The sequence below is a fragment of the Scyliorhinus torazame genome, chromosome 16, assembly GCF_047496885.1.
Source record: "Scyliorhinus torazame isolate Kashiwa2021f chromosome 16, sScyTor2.1, whole genome shotgun sequence".
In the NCBI taxonomy this organism is placed as follows: domain Eukaryota; kingdom Metazoa; phylum Chordata; class Chondrichthyes; order Carcharhiniformes; family Scyliorhinidae; genus Scyliorhinus; species Scyliorhinus torazame.
Window position 1 is genome coordinate 200,317,061 of NC_092722.1, and position 17,586 is coordinate 200,334,646.

A 17,586-nucleotide genomic window follows, 5' to 3' on the forward strand; every position below is an offset into this window, starting at 1 on the left:
GCCTCCACATCCTTCTGGTAGTGTGGCGACCAGAATTGAACACTATACTCCAAGTGTGGCCTAACTAAGGTTCTGTACAGCTGCAACATGACTTGCCAATTCTTATACTCAATGCCCCGGCCAATGAAGGCAAGCATGCCGTATGCCTTCTTGACTACCTTCTCCACCTGTGTTGCCCCTTTCAATGACCTGTGGACCTGTACTCCTAGATCTCTTTGACTTTCAATACTCTTGAGGGTTCTACCATTCACTGTATATTCCCTACCTGCATTAGACCTTCCAAAATGCATTACCTCACATTTGTCCGGATTAAACTCCATCTGCCATCTCTCCGCCCAAGTCTCCAGACAGTCTAAATCCTGCTGTATCCTCAGACAGTCCTCATCGCTATCCGCAATTCCACCAACCTTTGTGTCATCTGCAAACTTACTAATCAGACCAGTTACATTTTCCTCCAAATCATTTATATATACTACAAAGAGCAAAGGTCCCAGCACTGATCCCTGTGGAACACCACTGGTCACAGCCCTCCAATTAGAAAAGCATCCCTCCATTGCTACCCTCTGCCTTCTATGGCCTAGCCAGTTCTGTATCCACCTTGCCAGTTCACCCCTGATCCCGTGTGACTTCACCTTTTGTACTAGTCTACCATGAGGGACCTTGTCAAAGGCCTTACTGAAGTCCATATAGACAACATCTACTGCCCTACCTGCATCAATCATCTTAGTGACCTCCTCGAAAAACTCTATCAAGTTAGTGAGACACGACCTCCCCTTCACAAAACCGTGCTGCCTCTCACTAATACGTCCATTTGCTTCCAAATGGGAGTAGATCCTGTCTCTAAGAATTCTCTCCAGTAATTTCCCTACCACTGAAGTAAGGCTCACCGGCCTGTAGTTCCCAGGATTATCCTTGCTACCCTTCTTAAACAGAGGAACAACATTGGCTATTCTCCAGTCCTCCGGGACATCCCCTGAAGACAGCGAGGATCCAAAGATTTCTGTCAAGGCCTCAGCAATTTCCTCTCCAGCCTCCTTCAGTATTCTGGGGTAGATCCCATCAGGCCCTGGGGACTTATCTACCTTAATATTTTTTAAGACACCCAACACCTCGTCTTTTTGGATCACAATGTGACCCAGGCTATCTACACCCCCTTCTCCAGACTCAACATCTACCAATTCCTTCTCTTTGGTGAATACTGATGCAAAGTATTCATTTAGTACCTCGCCCATTTCCTCTGGCTCCACACATAGATTCCCTTGCCTATCCTTCAGTGGGCCAACCCTTTCCCTGGCTACCCTCTTGCTTTTTATGTACGTGTAAAAAGCCTTGGTTTTTTCCTTAACCCTATTTGCTAATGACTTTTCGTGACCCCTTCTAGCCCTCCTGACTCCTTGCTTAAGTTCCTTCCTACTTTCCTTATATGCCACACAGGCTTCGTCTGTTCCCAGCCTCTTAGCCCTGACAAATGCCTCCTTTTTCTTTTTGACGAGGCCTACAATATCTTTCGTTATCCAAGGTTCCCGAAAATTGCCGTATTTATCCTTCTTCCTCACAGGAACATGCCGGTCCTGAATTCCTTTCAACTGACATTTGAAAGCCTCCCACATGTCAGATGTTGATTTGCCCTCAAACATCCGCCCCCAATCTATGTTCTTCAGTTCCCGCCTAATATTGTTATAATTAGCCTTCCCCCAATTTAGCACATTCATCCTAGGACTACTCTTATCCTTGTCCACCAGTACTTTAAAACTTACTGAATTGTGGTCACTGTTACCGAAATGCTCCCGTACTGAAACATCTCCCACCTGGCCGGGCTCATTCCCCAATACCAGGTCCAGTACCGCCCCTTCCCTAGTTGGACTGTCTACATATTGTTTTAAGAAGCCCTCCTGGATGCTCCTTACAAACTCCGCCCCGTCTAAGCCCCTGGCACTAAGTGAGTCCCAGTCAATATTGGGGAAGTTGAAGTCTCCCATCACCACAACCCTGTTGTTTTTACTCTTCCAAAATCTGTCTACCTATCTGCTCCTCTATCTCCCGCTGGCTGTTGGGAGGCCTGTAGTAAACCCCCAACATTGTGACTGCACCCTTCTTATTCCTGATCTCTACCCATATAGCCTCACTGCCCTCTGAGGTGTCCTCCCGCAGTACAGCTGTGATATTCTCCCGAACCAGTAGCGCAACTCCACCACCCCTTTTACATCCCCCTCTATCCCGCCTGAAACATCTAAATCCTGGAACGTTTAGCTGCCAATCCTGCCCTTTCCTCAACCAGGTCTCTGTAATGGCAACAACATCATAGTTCCAAGTACTAATCCAAGCTCTAAGTTCATCTGCCTTACCCGTAATACTTCTTGCATTAAAACATATGCACTTCAGGCCACCAGACCCGCTGTGTTCAGCAACTTCTCCCTGTCTGCTCTGCCTCAGAGCCCTACTGTCCCTATTCCCTAGTTCTCCCTCAATGCTCTCACCTTCTGACCTATTGCTCCCGTGCCCACCCCCCTGCCATACTAGTTTAAGCCAGGTCGGTCAAGGCAGCGTTGAGGAGGAGTTGATAGAATGTATCCGCGATAGTTTCCTAGAACAGTATGTAATGGAACCTACGAGGGAACAAGTGGTCCTAGATCTGGTCCTGTGTAATGAGACGGGATTGATTCAGGATCTCATAGTTAGGGATCCTCTCGGAAGGAGCGATCACAATATGGTGAATTTAAAATACAGATGGAGGGTGAGAAGGTAAAATCAAGCACTAGTGTTTTGTGCTTAAACAAAGGAGATTACAATGGGATGAGAGAAGAACTAGCTAAGGTAGACTGGGAGCAAAGGCTTTATGGTGAAACAGTTGAGGACCAGTGGAGAACCTTCCAAGTGATTTTTCACAGTGCTCAGCAAAGGTTTATACCAACAAAAAGGAAGGACGGTAAAAAGAGGGAAAATCGACCGTGGATATCTAAGGAAATAAGGGAGAGTATCAAATTGAAGGAAAAAACATACAAAGTAGCAAAGATCAGTGGGAGACTAGAGGATTGGGAAATCTTTAGGGGGCAACAGAAAGCTACTAAAAAAGCTATAAAGAAGAGTAAGATAGATTATGAGAGTAAACTTGCTCAGAATATAAAAACAGATAGTAACAGTTTCTACAAATATATAAAACAAAAAAGAGTGGCTAAGGTAAATATTGGTCCTTTAGAGGATGAGAAGGGAGATTTAATAATGGGAGATGAGGAAATGGCTGAGGAACTGAACAGGATTTTTGGGTCGGTCTTCACAGTGGAAGACACAAATAACATGCCAGTGACTGATGGAAATGAGGCTATGACAGGTGAGGACCTTGAAAGGATTGTTATCACCAAGGAGGTAGTGATGGGCAAGCTAATGGGGCTAAAGGTAGACAAGTCTCCTGGACCTGATGGAATGCATCCCAGAGTGCTAAAAGAGATGGCTAGGGAAATTGCAAACGCACTAGTGATAATTTACCAAAATTCACTAGACTCTGGGGTGGTCCCGGCAGATTGGAAATTAGCAAACGTGACACCACTGTTTAAAAAAGGAGGTAGGCAGAAAACGTGTAATTATAGGCCAGTGAGCTTAACTTCGGTAGTAGGGAAGATGCTGGAATCTATCATCAAGGAAGAAATAGCAAGGCATCTGGATGGAAATTGTCCCATTGGGCAGACGCAGCATGGTTCATAAAGGGCAGGTCTAATTTAGGCCTAACTAATTTAGTGGAATTTTTTGAGAACATTAACAGTGCGGTAGATAACGGGGAGCCAATGGATGTGGTATATCTGGATTTCCAGAAAGCCTTTGACAAGGTGCCACACAAAAGGCTACTGCCTAAGATAACGATGCATGGCATTAAGGGGAAAGTAGTAGCATGGATAGAGGATTGGTTAATTAATAGAAAGCAAAGAGTGGGGATTAATGGGTGTTTCTCTGGTTGGCAATCAGTAGCTAGTGGTGTCCCTCAGGGATCAGTGTTGGGCCCACAACTGTTTACAATTTACATAGATGATTTGGAGTTGGGGACCAAGGGCAATGTGTCTAAGTTTGCAGACGACACTAAGATAAGTGGTAAAGCAAAAGGTGCAGAGGATACTGGAAGTCTGCAGAGGGATTTGGATAGGCTAAGTGAATGGGCTAGGGTCTGGCAGATGGAATACAATGTTGACAAATGTGAGGTTATCCATTTTGGTAGGAATAACAGCAAAAGGGATTATTATTTAAATGATAAAATATTAAAACATGCTGCTGTGCAGAGAGACCTGGGTGTGCTAGTGCATGAGTCGCAAAAAGTTGGTTTACAGGTGCAACAGGTGATTAAGAAGGCAAATGGAATTTTGTCCTTCATTGCTAGAGGGATGGAGTTTAAGACTAGGGAGGTTCTGCTGCAATTGTATAAGGTGTTAGTGAGGCCACACCCGGAGTATTGTGTTCAGTTTTGGTCTCCTTACTTGAGAAAGGACGTACTGGCACTGGAGGGTGTGCAGAGGAGATTCACTAGGTTAATCCCAGAGCTGAAGGGGTTGGATTACGAGGAGAGGTTGAGTAGACTGGGACTGTACTCGTTGGAATTTAGAAGGATGAGGGGGGATCTTATAGAAACATATAAGATTATGAAGGGAATAGACAGGATAGATGCGGGCAGGTTGTTTCCACTGGCGGGTGAAAGCAGAACTAGGGGGCATAGCCTCAAAATAAGGGGAAGTAGATTTAGGACTGAGTTTAGGAGAAACCTCTTCACCCAAAGGGTTGTGAATCTATGGAATTCCTTGCCCAGTGAAGCAGTAGAGGCTCCTTCATTAAATGTTTTTAAGATAAAGATAGATAGTTTTTTGAAGAATAAAGGGATTAAGGGTTATGGTGTTCGGGCCGGAAAGTGAAGCTGAGTCCACAAAAGATCAGCCATGATCTCATTGAATGGTGGAGCAGGCTCGAGGGGCCAGATGGCCTACTCCTGCTCCTAGTTCTTATGTTCTTATGTATTATCTCCAAATTTGCAGATGATACAAAGTTGGGTGGGAGGGTGAGCTGTGAGGAGGATACAGAGATGATTCAATAGGATTTGGACAGGCTGAGTGGGTGGGCACATGCATGGCAGATGCAGTATTATGTGGATAAATGTTAGGTTATCTGCTTCAGTAGCAAAAACAGGAAGGCAGATTATTATTTGAATGGGTGTAAATTGAGAGAGGTGGATACTCAGCGAGACCTTGGTGTCCTCGTGCATCAGTCACTGAAAGTAAGCGCACAGGTACAGCAGGCACTGAAGAAAGCAAATGGTATGTTGGTCTTCATAGCAAGATGATTTGAGTAAAGGAATAGAGATGTTTTACTGTAATTATATAGGGCATTGGTGAGGCCACACCTGGAGTATTGTGAGCAGTTTTGGTGTCCTTATCTGAGGAAGGATGTTCTTGCTATGGAGGGAGAGCAGCGAAGGTTTACCAGACTGATTCCTGGGATGGCGGGACTGTCATATGAGGAGAGACTAAGTCGGTTAGAGTTAAAATCATTGGGGTTTAGAAGAGTGAGAGGGGAGCTCATAGAAACGTATACAATTCTAGCAGGATTAGACAGGGTAGATTCAGAAAGAATGTTCCGGATGGTGGGGGAGTCCAGAACTAGGGATCATAGTTTGGCGATAAGGGGTAAACCTTTTAGGATTGAGGTGAGGAGACTTTTCTTCACCCAGAGAGCGGTGATTCTGTGGAATTCGCTCCCACAGAAAGTAGTTGAGACGAAAATGTTTTGTAATTTCAAGAAGGAATCAGATATAGATCTTGGGGCTAAAGGGATCAAGGGATATGGGGGGAAGGTGGGATCAGGGTATTGAACTTGATGATCAGCCATGATCATAATGAATGGCAGAGCAGGCTCGAAGGGCCGAATGGCCTCCTCCTGCCCCTATTTTATGTTTCTAAAGGCAACAATACCAGTATCTCATCTCCTGCTTGGAGTGTTGTGGACCTGCCATGTTTGTCTGGGCACATTTTCATTTTTTTCTCCCGAAACATTGAAATGCTCTTGGGTTACCTGACAAGCTCTTGTCAGTCTTTTCAGAAATGTGGACAGGTAATCCAACATTCAGGATTTTGTTTTAGAAACTTCCCTTTCATCAACTTTAATGGACCTCATACTTCATGGCTATCGACTAAATCAAATGGACTAAACCCAGTGGAACCCTTCATAATTTTACTAACCTTTGTTTTCTTCCATTTCTTTTTAACTCTCTTTTGCCATTTATTTCTATTTTGTCTTTCTGCATATATATCCCTCGTTCCTTTCCTTTTCTCCCCTTTGCTTCCCCCTTCCCCTCTCTCCCACCCATGTCCCCCCTCCCCCCACATGTACATCTGTCACAGTTTACCCTCTGATCTTAGTTTCTCTGCTGTTTGGCCTTTCACAGCTTTTGTTCTCTCTGGGGACTGCCATTAGACCTCTTTCCCCTTGCTGTCTGTGGCTATGACTCATCTTTCTTACCCCACCCTACAGTATAAATATCTCCCACTTTCTCTGACTTTTAGCTTTGGCAAAGGGTCATCTGGACTCGAAACGTTAGCTCTTTTCTCTCCCTACAGATGCTGCCAGACCTGCTGAGATCTTACAGCATTTTCTCCTATGGTTTCAGATTCCAGCATCCGCAGTAAATTGCTTCTAGAAAAATAGAGAAGGCTTGCTAAAATTATACAAGGCACTAGTTAGCCCACACCTGGAATACTGTGAACAGGTTTCGTCCCCTTTTCTAAGGACAGATAAACTGGCATTGGAGGCAGTCCAGAGAAGGTTCACTAGATTGATCTCGGGTACGGAGGGATTTTTTATGAGGCGACGTTGAGTAGGCTGGGCCTGTGCACATTGCAGTTTAGAAGAATGGGAGACGACTTTATTGAGACATATCGGATTCTCAAGGGGCTTGACAGGGTCGATACTGAGATGTTGGGTGGGATTTACCAGCTGTTCACACCGGTGCACGGGTTTCCTGGTAACAAGGGGTGCAGTCAATGGGACATTCCGTTGACAATGGCGGGACTGATGGATCTCCCTGGTGGGCTGCCTCCACCACTGAAAAACAGGTGGCGGGTTGGTGGGTAATTCCCGCCCGTTGTTTCCTCTTGTGGAAGAGTACAGGACCAGAGGACATAATCTCAGAGTAAGGGGTTGCCCATTTAAAACAGACGAGGAGGAATTTCTTCTCTCAGATGGTAATGAATCGGTGGAATTCTTTCCCGCAGGGAGCTGTCAAGGCTGGGGCGTTAAGTATGTTAAAGGCCGAGATAGACAGATTTTTAATTGTTTGTCCTTCCTGTTTACATAGAACATACAGTGCAGAAGGAGGCCATTCGGCCCATTGAGTCTGCACCGACCCACATTAAGCCCTCACTTACACCCTATCCCCGTAACCCAATAACCCCATCTAACCTTTTTTTAGGGACACTAAGGGCAACTTAGCATGGCCAATCCACCTAACCTGCCCGTCTTTGGACTGTGGGAGGAAACCGGAGCACCCGGAGGAAACCCACACAGACACGGGGAGAACGTGCAGACTCTGCACAGTCAGTGACCCAGCAGGGAATCGGACCTGGGACCCTGGCGCTGTGAAGCCACACTGCTAGCCACTTGTGCTACCGTGCTGCCCTGTTTATTTCCGTTGAACCATTTATTTTATGTTATTTTATTATTTTGGTCCGTGGACCCATAACCCTTTCAGCAGAAAATCAATGTTGAAGCAGCCTGCTTGTCAGGATGCTGCTACCCAGGGTATGATTTTGAGAAGTCAGACTCCTCGGCACTGAGTTGATCTTAGGAACCAGGTTTGGAGGAAGCCACGGGTCAATTGGTTGGCTGGCAGCCGGTGGATTAGCCAAGGACTATATTCTGCTTGACAACGGTCAATAAAGAACAAACAAAGAACAAAGAAATGTACAGCACAGGAACAGGCCCTTCGGCCCTCCAAGCCCGTGCCGACCATACTGCCCGACTAAACTACAATCTTCTACACTTCCTGGGTCCGTATCCTTCTATTCCCATCCTATTCATATATTTGTCAAGATGCCCCTTAAATGTCCCTATCGTCCCTGCCTCCACTACCTCCTCCGGTAGTGAGTTCCAGGCACCCACTACCCTCTGCGTAAAAAACTTGCCTCGTACATCTACTCTAAACTTTGCCCCTCTCACCTTAAACCTATGCCCCCTAGTAATTGACCCCTCTACCCTGGGGAAAAGCCTCTGTCTATCCACTCTGTCTATGCCCCTCATAATTTTGTATACCTCTATCAGGTCGCCCCTCAACCTCCTTCGTTCCAGTGAGAACAAACCGAGTTTATTCAATCGCTCCTCATAGCTTATGCCCTCCATACCAGGCAACATTCTGGTAAATCTCTTCTGCACCCTCTCTAAAGCCTCCACATCCTTCTGGTAGTGTGGCGACCAGAATTGAACACTATACTCCAAGTGTGGCCTAACTAAGGTTCTATACAGCTGCAACATGACTTGCCAATTCTTATACTCAATGCCCCGGCCAATGAAGGCAAGCATGCCGTATGCCTTCTTGACTACCTTCTCCACCTGTGTAGCCCCTTTCAGTGATCTGTGGACCTGTACTCCTAGATCTCTTTGACTTTCAATACTCTTGAGGGTTCTACCATTCACTGTATATTCCCTACCTGCATTAGCCCTTCCAAAATGCATTACCTCACATTTGTCCAGGTTAAACTCCATCTGCCATCTCTCCGCCCAAGTCTCCAGACAATCTAAATCCTGCTGTATCCTCAGACAGTCCTCATCGCTATCCGCAATTCCACCAACCTTTGTGTCGTCTGCAAACTTACTAATCAGACCAGTTACATTTTCCTCCAAATCATTTATATATACTACAAAGAGCAAAGGTCCCAGCACTGATCCCTGTGGAACACCACTGGTCACAGCCCTCCAATTAGAAAAGCATCCCTCCATTGCTACCCTCTGCCTTCTATGGCCTAGCCAGTTCTGTATCCACCTTGCCAGTTCACCCCTGATCCCGTGTGACTTCACCTTTTGTACTAGTCTACCATGAGGGACCTTGTCAAAGGCCTTACTGAAGTCCATATAGACAACATCTACTGCCCTACCTGCATCAATCATCTTAGTGACCTCCTCGAAAAACTCTATCAAGTTAGTGAGACACGACCTCCCCTTCACAAAACCGTGCTGCCTCTCACTAATACGTCCATTTGCTTCCAAATGGGAGTAGATCCTGTCTCGAAGAATTCTCTCCAGTAATTTCCCTACCACTGAAGTAAGGCTCACCGGCCTGTAGTTCCCGGGATTATCCCTGCCACCCTTCTTAAACAGAGGAACAACATTGGCTATTCTCCAGTCCTCCGGGACATCCCCTGAAGACAGCGAGGATCCAAAGATTTCTGTCAAGGCCTCAGCAATTTCCTCTCCAGCCTCCTTCAGTATTCTGGGGTAGATCCCATCCGGCCCTGGGGACTTATCTACCTTAATATTTTTTAAGACACCCAACACCTCGTCTTTTTGGATCACAATGTGACCCAGGCTATCTACACCCCCTTCTCCAGACTCAACATCTACCAATTCCTTCTCTTTGGTGAATACTGATGCAAAGTATTCATTTAGTACCTCGCCCATTTCCTCTGGCTCCACACATAGATTCCCTTGCCTATCCTTCAGTGGGCCAACCCTTTCCCTGGCTACCCTCTTGCTTTTTATGTAAGTGTAAAAAGCCTTGGGATTTTCCTTAACCCTATTTGCCAATGACTTTTCATGACCCCTTCTAGCCCTCCTGACTCCCTGCTTAAGTTCCTTCCTACTTTCCTTATATGCCACACAGGCTTCGTCTGTTCCCAGCCTTTTAGCCCTGACAAATGCCTCCTTTTTCTTTTTGACGAGGCCTACAATATCATTCGTCATCCAAGGTTCCCGAAAATTGCCGTATTTATCTTTCTTCCTCACAGGAACATGCCTGTCCTGTATTCCTATCAACTGACACTTGAAAGCCTCCCACATGTCAGATGTTGATTTGCCCTCAAACATCCGCCCCCAATCTATGTTCTTCAGTTCCCGCCTAATATTGTTATAATTAGCCTTCCCCCAATTTAGCACATTCATCCTCGGACCACTCTTATCCTTGTCCACCAGTACTTTAAAACTTACTGAATTGTGGTCACTGTTACCGAAATGCTCCCCTACTGAAACATCTACCACCTGGCCGGGCTCATTCCCCAATACCAGGTCCAGTACCGCCTCTTCCCTAGTTGGACTGTTTACATATTGTTTTAAGAAGCCCTCCTGGATGCTCCTTACAAACTCTGCCCCGTCTAAGCCCCTGGCACTAAGTGAGTCCCAGTCAATATTGGGGAAGTTGAAGTCTCCCATCACCACAACCCTGTTGTTTTTACTCTTTTCCAAAATCTGTCTACCTATCTGCTCCTCTATCTCCCGCTGGCTGTTGGGAGGCCTGTAGTATACCCCCAACATTGTGACTGCACCCTTCTTATTCCTGATCTCTACCCATATAGCCTCACTGCCCTCTGAGGTGTCCTCTCGCTGTATAGCTGTGATACTCTCCTGAACAAGTAGCGCAACTCCGCCTCCCCTTTTACATCCCCCTCTATCCCGCCTGAAACATCTAAATCCTGGAACGTTTAGCTGCCAATCCTGCCCTTCCCTCAACCAGGTCTCTGTAATGGCAACAACATCATAGTTCCAAGTAGTAATCCAAGCTCTAAGTTCATCTGCCTTACCCGTAATGCTCCTTGCATTAAAACATATGCACTTCAGGCCACCAGACCCGCTGTGTTCAGCAACTTCTCCCCGTCTGCTCTGCCTCAGAGCCACACTGTCCCTATTCCCTAGTTCTCCCTCAACGCTCTCACCTTCTGACCTATGCTCCCGTGCCCACCCCCCTGCCATACTAGTTTAAACCCTCCCGTGTGACACTAGCAAATCTCGCGGCCAGGATATTTATGCCTCTCCGGTTTAGATGCAACCCGTCCATCTTATACAGGTCACACCTGCCCCGGAAGAGCTCCCAGTGGTCCAGATAACAGAAACCCTCCCTCCTACACCAGCTGTTTAGCCACGTGTTTGTCTGCTCTATCTTCCTATTTCTAGCCTCACTGGCACGTGGCACAGGGAGTAATCCCGAGATTACAACCCTCGAGGTCCTGTCTTTTAACTTTCTGCCTAGCTCCCTGAACTCCTGCTGCAGGACCTCATGCCCCTTCCTGCCTATGTCGTTAGTACCAATATGTACAACGACCTCTACCTGTTTGCCCTCCCCCTTCAGGATTCCCTCTACCCGTTCGGAGACATCCTGGACCCTGGCACCAGGGAGGCAACATACCATCCTGGAGTCTCTTTCACGTCCACAGAAGCGCCTATCTGTTCCCCTGACTATAGAGTCCCCTATAACTATTACTCTTCTGCGCTTTGACCCTCCCTTCTGAACATCAGAGCCAGCCGTGGTGCCACTGCTCTGGCTGCTGCTGTTTTCCCCTGATAGGCTATCCCCCCCGACAGTATCCAAAGGGGTATATCTGTTCGAGAGGGGGACAACCACAGGGGATTCCTGCACTGACTGCCTGCCCTTTCTGGTGGTCACCCATTTCTCTGCCTGCACCTTGGGTGTGACCACACTTACATAACTGCGATCTATGACGCTTTCCGCCACCTGCATGCTCCTAAGTGCATCCAATTGCTGCTCCAACCGAACCATGCGGTCTGTGAGGAGCTGCAGTTGGGTGCACTTTCTGCAGATGAAGCCATCCGGGACGCTGGAAGCCTCCCGGACCTGCCACATCTCACAGTCAGAGCACAGCACCCCTCTAACTGACATTGCGTCAATTAATTAAAATTAAAATTTTTCTTTTTTTTTTATAAATACTTTTTTTTTAAATTACAAAGTTACTGTCAACTATCTGTTTCCTAGCACTAGATTTCTAATAGAAATGCGATAGCTAACTATAATATCCTCCGATCTCTGGCTTAGATATCCTCTAAATTATAATTAAGTTATTATGTTTAATTAGTTCCCAAATACTCAAAAAAATTTAGGTTAGAATCCCAACCAGCCACTCAGGTCACAGCTTTTCTGTGATGTCACTTCAGTTTCCCCCCGACACACACAATTTGAAAAAAAGGTATAAAAGTAAAAATCACTTGCTTACCTTCTGAGATGTTCTCAGGTTCTCTCGCTGACAGAGACTGCTCCTCCACCTCCAATCCTTGGCCTGCACAATGCTAATAATATAATAATATAATATGGCACTTACCTTACACCAATGGGTCTTATTATTAGGTTAGAGGAGGAGGGTGGGTGGGAGACACTACACGTGTAGTGTCTCGGGTTTCCTCTCCACCAGAATTTATTTGGGGGGGGGGGGGGGGAAGACTTGCCAGAGGTCGAACTTCCGGTTCCCGCCGAAATCCAAAGGGCTGCTCCTGTAAAGGTAAGAGCTTTTAAACTAACTACTCACCTCCCAGAAGGCCCCTGCGCACCGCTGCCGCCGAAATCCAAAGGGCTGCTCCTGTAAAGGTAAGAGCTTTTAAACTAATTACTCACCTCCCAGAAGGCCCCTGCGCACCGCTGCCGCCGAAATCCAAAGGGCTGCTCCTGTAAAGGTAAGAGCTTTTAAACTAACTACTCACCTCCCAGAAGGCCCCTGCGCACCGCTGCCGCCGAAATCCAAAGGGCTGCTCCTGTAAAGGTAAGGTTTTTAAACTCACTACTCACCTCCAAGAAGGCCCCTGCGCACCGCTGCCGCCGAAATCCAAAGGGCTGCTCCTGTAAAGGTAAGAGCTTTTAAACTAACTACTCACCTCCCAGAAGGCCCCTGCGCACCGCTGCCGCCGAAATCCAAAGGGCTGCTCCTGTAAAGGTAAGAGCTTTTAAACTAACTACTCACCTCCCAGAAGGCCCCTGCGCACCGCTGCCGCCGAAATCCAAAGGGCTGCTCCTGTAAAGGTAAGGTTTTTAAACTCACTACTCACCTCCAAGAAGGCCCCTGCGCACCGCTGCCGCCGAAATCCAAAGGGCTGCTCCTGTAAAGGTAAGAGCTTTTAAACTCACTACTCACCTCCCAGAAGGCCCCTGCGCACCGCTGCCGCCGAAATCCAAAACTCAATGATTGGTTCCTGCGTAATGCTTTCTGAGAAAATGGGGCAGAAACATTTAGACCTTGGACGTGAAAGGAACTCTTTCTCTCTCTTTCCCTCCCTTTCTCTCTCTCTTCCTCTCTCTGTCCTGCCGGCTGAAGTGAAAGAACTGCTTTATTGTTCTGAAAGCAGTGAGTCCCTGGCTCATCCTTTGCTGTGAATCTGAAATGATGCTGAGTCTGCAGAGAAAGTAGGCAATCTCGTCAGAGAAAACCATCTCTAGCCTAGAGGGAAGAAGTATCAAAATGAAAGCTGATCTTCGGAAAGACACAAACCGGAAATTATCACACGGCACCAAAAATATTTATTCTTTTATTTTATTAGAATTTCTTTATCTTTCTACCACCCTTTTCCCTCTCTGATGTTTGTATGTGTGTAGAGAGTGGGGTAGTTAGGAAGGGAGGTGTTAGGAATGGGGCATTAGATAATAGTCACTTATATGTGGTTTAACAAGGAAGTGGAATCTCTTGTTAAGAGGAAGAAGGAGGCCTATGTGAAGATGAAGTGTGAAGTTTCGGTTGGGGCGATGGATAGTTACAAGGTAGCGAGGAAGGATCTAAAGAGAGAGCTAAGACGAGCAAGGAGGGGACATGAGAAGTATTTGGCAGGAAGGATCAAGGAAAACCCAAAAGCTTTCTATAGGTATGTCAGGAATAAGCGAATGACTAGGGAAAGAGTAGGACCAGTCAAGGACAGGGATGGGAAATTGTGTGTGGAGTCTGAAGAGATAGGCGAGATACTAAATGAATATTTTTCGTCAGTATTCACTCAGGAAAAAGATAATGTTGTGGAGGAGAATGCTGAGCCCCAGGCTAATAGAATAGATGGCATTGAGGTACGTAGGGAAGAGGTGTTGGCAATTCTGGACAGGCTGAAAATAGATAAGTCCCCGGGACCTGATGGGATTTATCCTAGGATTCTCTGGGAGGCCAGGGAAGAGATTGCTGGACCTTTGGCTTTGATTTTTATGTCATCATTGGCTACAGGAATAGTGCCAGAGGACTGGAGGACAGCAAATGTGGTCCCTTTGTTCAAAAAGGGGAGCAGAGACAACCCCGGCAACTATAGACCGGTGAGCCTCACGTCTGTAGTGGGTAAAGTCTTGGAGGGGATTATAAGAGACAAGATTTATAATCATCTAGATAGGAATAATATGATCAGGGATAGTCAGCATGGCTTTGTGAAGGGTAGGTCATGCCTCACAAACCTTATTGAGTTCTTTGAGAAGGTGACTGAACAGGTAGACGAGGGTAGAGCAGTTGATGTGGTGTATATGGATTTCAGCAAAGCGTTTGATAAGGTTCCCCACGGTAGGCTATTGCAAAAAATACGGAGGCTGGGGATTGAGGGTGATTTAGAGATGTGGATCAGAAATTGGCTAGCTGAAAGAAGACAGAGGGTGGTGGTTGATGGGAAATGTTCAGAATGGAGTACAGTCACAAGTGGAGTACCACAAGGATCTGTTCTGGGGCCGTTGCTGTTTGTCATTTTTATCAATGACCTAGAGGAAGGCGCAGAAGGGTGGGTGAGTAAATTTGCAGACGATACTAAAGTCGGTGGTGTTGTCGACAGTGTGGAAGGATGTAGCAGGTTACAGAGGGATATAGATAAGCTGCAGAGCTGGGCTGAGAGGTGGCAAATGGAGTTTAATGTAGAGAAGTGTGAGGTGATTCACTTTGGAAGGAATAACAGGAATGCGGAATATTTGGCTAATGGTAAAGTTCTTGAAAGTGTGGATGAGCAGAGGGATCTAGGTGTCCATGTACATAGATCCCTGAAAGTTGCCACCCAGGTTGATAGGGTTGTGAAGAAGGCCTATGGAGTGTTGGCCTTTATTGGTAGAGGGATTGAGTTCCGGAGTCGGGAGGTCATGTTGCAGCTGTACAGAACTCTGGTACGGCCGCATTTGGAGTATTGCGTACAGTTCTGGTCACCGCATTATAGGAAGGACGTGGAGGCTTTGGAGCGGGTGCAGAGGAGATTTACCAGGATGTTGCCTGGTATGGAGGGAAAATCTTATGAGGAAAGGCTGATGGACTTGAGGTTGTTTTCGTTGGAGAGAAGAAGGTTAAGAGGAGACTTAATAGAGGCATACAAAATGATCAGGGGGTTGGATAGGGTGGACAGTGAGAGCCTTCTCCCGCGGATGGATATGGCTGGCACGAGGGGACATAACTTTAAACTGAGGGGTAATAGATATAGGACAGAGGTCAGAGGTAGGTTCTTTACGCAAAGAGTAGTGAGGCCGTGGAATGCCCTACCTGCTACAGTAGTGAACTCGCCAACATTGAGGGCATTTAAAAGTTTATTGGATAAACATATGGATGATAATGGCATAGTGTAGGTTAGATGGCTTTTGTTTTGGTGCAACATCGTGGGCCGAAGGGCCTGTACTGCGCTGTATTGTTCTATGTTCTATGTCTGTCTGTTTACCGCAGCACGGTAGCATTGTGGATAGCACAATTGCTTCACAGCCTCAGGGTCCCAGGTTCGATTCCGGCTTGGGTCACTGTCTGTGCGGAGTCTGCACATCCTCCCCGTGTGTGCGTGGGTTTCCTCCGGGTGCTCCGGTTTCCTCCCACAGCCCAAAGATGTGCAGGTTAGGTGGATTGGCCATGCTAAATTGCCCTTAGTGTCCAAAAATTGCCCTTAGTGTTGGGTGGGATTACTGGGATATGGGGATCGGGTGGAGGTGTTGACCTTGGGTAGGGTGCTCTTTCCAAGAGCCGGTGCAGTCTCGATGGGCTGAATGGCCTCCTTCTGCTCTGTAAATTCTATGTATGTATGTTAATTATAATACTGTACATAATCAAAGGTTATTTGTATTAAAGTTACAAACCTGGTATCTGCGGTTCATTGGGCTCAACCGAGGACCTTGGGTATTTTAAAATAAGGTCTAATTTTGTTTGTGTTGCGACTCCGGGTCAAGTGGGGCTGGAATTGACCGCGCGCTAGCCCAAAGGGTCGTGACAGAATCATTATGGGAATCAAGGGGCTGGATTCTCCGCAGCCCCGCAAAATCGTGGCCGGCGCAGGGGCGGAGAATCCAATTTCACACCGTAATCGGGCCCGGCACCAGTTCGTTGATTCACCGGGCCCCAAAAATCGGCGTGACCGCGGATTACACCGCACCGCCGGGGGGCCATTGCCAGAGGCCTGCCCAGCAATCCTCTGCTCCCGACCGGCCAAGTTCCCGATGGCGTTGAACTAACCACCTATTGCCGGTCAGGATTCTCTGCGACCGCGATTAACTGTGCGGGGATTGAGGCTCGGGGGGGGGAGGGTCTCTTTTCTCGGTGTGGCTCTACGGCCCGAGTCCGCCATGGAGCTGGAGGCCGCCGCTGTGCGCATGCGCAGACTCCGAACCGGAGGTGCAGGGGCCCGTATCCACAGATTCATTCCGGGTCCCTGTTAACCCACTGCAGGGCATTGAATTTGTTCAACTTTTTGGAAGGAATTTCTGGAGTAAAACTCCACCATTTTTACGCCGGCATGAGGACATAGTCTCATTTTGGGAGAATCCAGCCTGGAGTTTGGAGATCAGGCGGAAGAGTGGATTGCGGATTTTCATGTCAGATCAGTCACGGTCTCATTAAATGGAGAGCAGACTCGATGGGCTGAATGGTCTACTTCTAGAGAAGCTGGGCCGTTTTCATTTGATAAAAGGGAGATTTAATTGAAATGTTCAAAGTTCCTATAGGTTTTGATAGCCTCTGTAAGCATTGGAGAACCTTCCCAGAGATTTGTTTGGAGCGTGTCTGACCAAAACTAGCGGGGGAAGCAGAATCATCTAAATATTTGAAAGGAAAGTCACTAAGTATCATGGAAAGATCGGTTTTAACTTGCCATGGGGAAGTGGAATTAAGAAAATAACTTTTTCAGCAAGCAGGCACAGACATGATGAGTTGAATGGCCTCTTTCTGTGCTGCAAAACTCAGCTGATAATTCAGTTTCTCAGATTACTTACATTGCTTACTTAAAAGATTGGATAAAAAATGTTTAAGCCCCAAAAGCAGGTGAATTATCAGGTGACATTCATATAATTAATAGCTTCTAGATTCCAACAGCTTATCATCACCAGAGAAACTGGCTTCTCATATTTCACTCTCAACTCTTTTTGATTGAGAAATAGTTAAAAAATATATTGTGCTAACACTGCTGTTTTAATTTTTTGTAATAGAGGAGAAATACATCACTGTGCAGCCATATGTCAACCAGGGCAAAGATGAGATTGGCTTTGGAAAAGGTGTTGTGGTGGAGGTCATACAGAGGAATTTGGAAGGCTGGTGGTTTATCAGGTGAGCTTTGTGTCACAGCTGCATTGCACAGTTAATGGGCGGGATTCTCCAACCCCGTGGCAGGTCGGAGAATTGCCGGGGGCCGCGCGAATCGTGCCACGCCGCCCCAACGCTGGGACGC

General features: G+C 46.8%; 1 protein-coding gene across 4 annotated transcripts in view; it reads left to right on the forward strand.

The window, feature by feature from the left end:
• sh3pxd2aa (SH3 and PX domains 2Aa) overlaps positions 1 to 17,586 on the forward strand; it is a 395,200-nt gene that overhangs the window by 301,824 nt on the left and 75,790 nt on the right. For all 4 annotated transcript variants that reach the window (XM_072479783.1, XM_072479782.1, XM_072479785.1 and 1 more), the window contains one exon: positions 17,348 to 17,465. In XM_072479783.1, coding sequence (XP_072335884.1) covers positions 17,348 to 17,465 — 118 coding nt within the window. The remainder of the gene's footprint in view (positions 1 to 17,347; positions 17,466 to 17,586) is intronic.